Source organism: Penaeus vannamei, chromosome 17 (genome assembly GCF_042767895.1).
Source record: "Penaeus vannamei isolate JL-2024 chromosome 17, ASM4276789v1, whole genome shotgun sequence".
NCBI classification, from domain to species: domain Eukaryota; kingdom Metazoa; phylum Arthropoda; class Malacostraca; order Decapoda; family Penaeidae; genus Penaeus; species Penaeus vannamei.
In genome coordinates this window covers 13,781,353-13,783,852 of record NC_091565.1, presented here as the reverse complement: position 1 = coordinate 13,783,852, position 2,500 = coordinate 13,781,353, and the positions used below count along the sequence as shown (strand labels likewise).

Sequence of the window (2,500 nt, the reverse complement as noted above, 5' to 3'; positions counted from 1 at the left end):
AGGGCACCGGCCGTCTCGGCGCGGGGAGCCGCGACTGCACTACGCTAGTGAGCTACAAGCCTCTTCTTGAGTCTGATTATCCCCAGCAGGAGGAGTCGGGGGGCAAAGGGAGGGAGACGCCGCCTAGGATACGAGCCTTCAGTACTAGCTCGTCTTCTTCAGCAAGCACAAATAGCAGCAGTAATAGCAGTACCGTCAGTAGTAGCTCGAGGACCAGATTTGACTGCTCAGGTCCCTCGAGTTTAGAAGACCCCGCCCTCCCCATTAGTCCACGGAGACCTGGCGGCTGTGACACGAGAGCAAACAGTCTCAGTAACAAAATAAATGCCTACAACAGCAGGACAAACAGCCTTAACAGCCGGACCAGCAGTCTGAACAGCAACGTCAGCTGGGGCAGCAAGACGAGCAGCAGCAGCAGCAGCTCCTCCAGCAACGACAGCGGCGTCCGGGGCGAGCGCAACATTTTCAGCCGAGGAAACATCTTCAGCAACAGCTTCACCTTCGGCAACGGCGGCAAGAGGACCGCCCCGGCTCCCTCCGCCCCCACTCCCCCCTCCGGCGCCTGCCCCCCCGCAAGCACCGCCGGTCACTCGGCAACAGATGATACCGGAGGCAGGGTGGCGGCGGAGGACCGAGGGGTGTCGGATATCAACGTGGTGGTGCTGGGGGACAAGGGCGTCGGCAAATCAGGTAAAAGTGTCTCCCGCGCGCCCTCCTCTGCCGGGCGAAGGCGTGGGTATTGCATGCCAGACCCCTTGCTCGACTGCCTTCCTTCCCTGGTCTGTGGTCTCTGACATTCTTCGCGGCTTTGTTGCTTTTTCATGTAGGCTAATATACTCGTTATGAAAGGAATTTATCCTCTTCGGATCTCTAGGCCACGACCGCTTTATCTGCTCTCACAACATATACAGTAATACCAGCATCCTTATGCCCGTCGCTCCACATAATCCCCACCACTGAACCTCCGCGCCACCAAACCTCCCCACCACCACCACCACCACCGCCAGCATAGCCATCAGCAGCGCCACATAAGTACCTCTCTCCCACAGCCCGGAACAGAGAGAGGCTCATGACCAGCGTCAGGCGCCTCACGTGCCTCAACATGCGGTCTCCTCAGGTTCCTTCGGCAGCTTCGTCGCGGATTCACACGCACAGGACTTCACTTTACGCTAAACCGGTCCCTGTCAACTGCAATGTTATCATCGTAAACTTTATCTTTATATTGCGTGTTTATGTTTTTTATTTCGTGATTAGCCGAATCTTTATGTTCGGGTTTCGGTGTTTGATTTTCTTTTCGGTGGTAATATCTTTTCAGTCTCCTCGGTGGCCAGATGGGTTTTTATCTTTTTAAATCTTTGGTCTCTCTTTCGTGCTGCTCTTTGTCTTTGCATCAGTTGTCTAAGCATTTCGTGTTTAGTTCCTTCATTTTTGTCCGTCTCCATAGCATTTCAGATCATATCATTTACCAATATACATTTATTTATCTTTATCCACCTTATCTGTTTACATATTTATCTCCTCCTTTATTAACTCCATTGCCGTTACCTTCTTCGTCTCCTTTTTCATCTGCATTCTTATATGCACCCCGATGACATTCTTAAATCGATTCTTTTATTTCCATTTCCATCCCGTGTTCACATTTACATTCAGATTTTTTTACACTCCTTATTCTTAAATATTTGCATCTTCACCTTCGTTTCTTAATTCATGTTCTTTCTTTCTTCTCTTAACGCAAGTCTTTGTCTTCCAAAATGAAGTAACACGATACCCTTTTTTCACATTGCTTCTTTCACCCAAACATTTTTACTCTCTCTCTCTCTCTCTCTCTCTCTCTCTCTCTCTCTCTCTCTCTCTCTCTCTCTCTCTCTCTCTCTCTCTCTCTCTCTCTCTCTCTCTCTCTTGTAATTCATCTTTTCCTAGTCTTAATCTTCGTCTTTGTATTTTTAAACAAGTCACAGGATTATCCTTTTTGCATCATTGCTCTTCTTCGAGCCTTCCTTCTTACGCTCTCTCTCTCTCTCTCTCTCTCTCTCTCTCTCTCTCTCTCTCTCTCTCTCTCTCTCTCTCTCTCTCTCTCTCTCTCTCTCTCTCTCTCTCTCTCTCTCTCTCTCTCTCTCTCTCTCTCTCTCTCTCTCTCTCTCTCTCTCTTATCTCATTCTCTCCTCTTTCTCTTTCTCTCCTCTACTCATTTTTTCTCCCCTTATCCTTCTACCACTGTTCCTGCTCTTCAATCCCTCCCTCTCTCTCCCCCCCTTCCTTTCTCGTCCCTCTCCAATCCCTCTCTTTCCTCGCCCGCATCCATCCCTCTCCTTTCTCGTCATTCTCCCCCCCCCCCTCCTTCCTCATCCCTCTCCTCATCCCTTTCCCTCCCCTCTCCTTTCTCGTCCCTTTCCCTCCTTTTTCGTCCCTCTCCCTCCCCTCTCCTTTCTCGTCCCTCTCCCTTCCCCCTCTTTTTTCGCCCCTCTCCTTTCTCGTCCCTCTCCCTTCCCCCTCTTTTTTC

The 2,500-nt window shown here is 50.2% G+C and overlaps 1 protein-coding gene across 1 annotated transcript in view; it reads left to right on the top strand.

Annotated features, from left to right (window-relative positions):
• The window catches only part of LOC113820813 (uncharacterized), a 45,738-nt gene that overhangs the window by 935 nt on the left and 42,303 nt on the right, over positions 1–2,500 (top strand). Inside the window, exon 1 of the mRNA XM_070131990.1 lies at positions 1–690. This exon is cut by the window's left edge and continues 935 nt beyond it. Within this exon, the coding sequence (XP_069988091.1) occupies positions 1–690 (690 nt within the window). The remainder of the gene's footprint in view (positions 691–2,500) is intronic.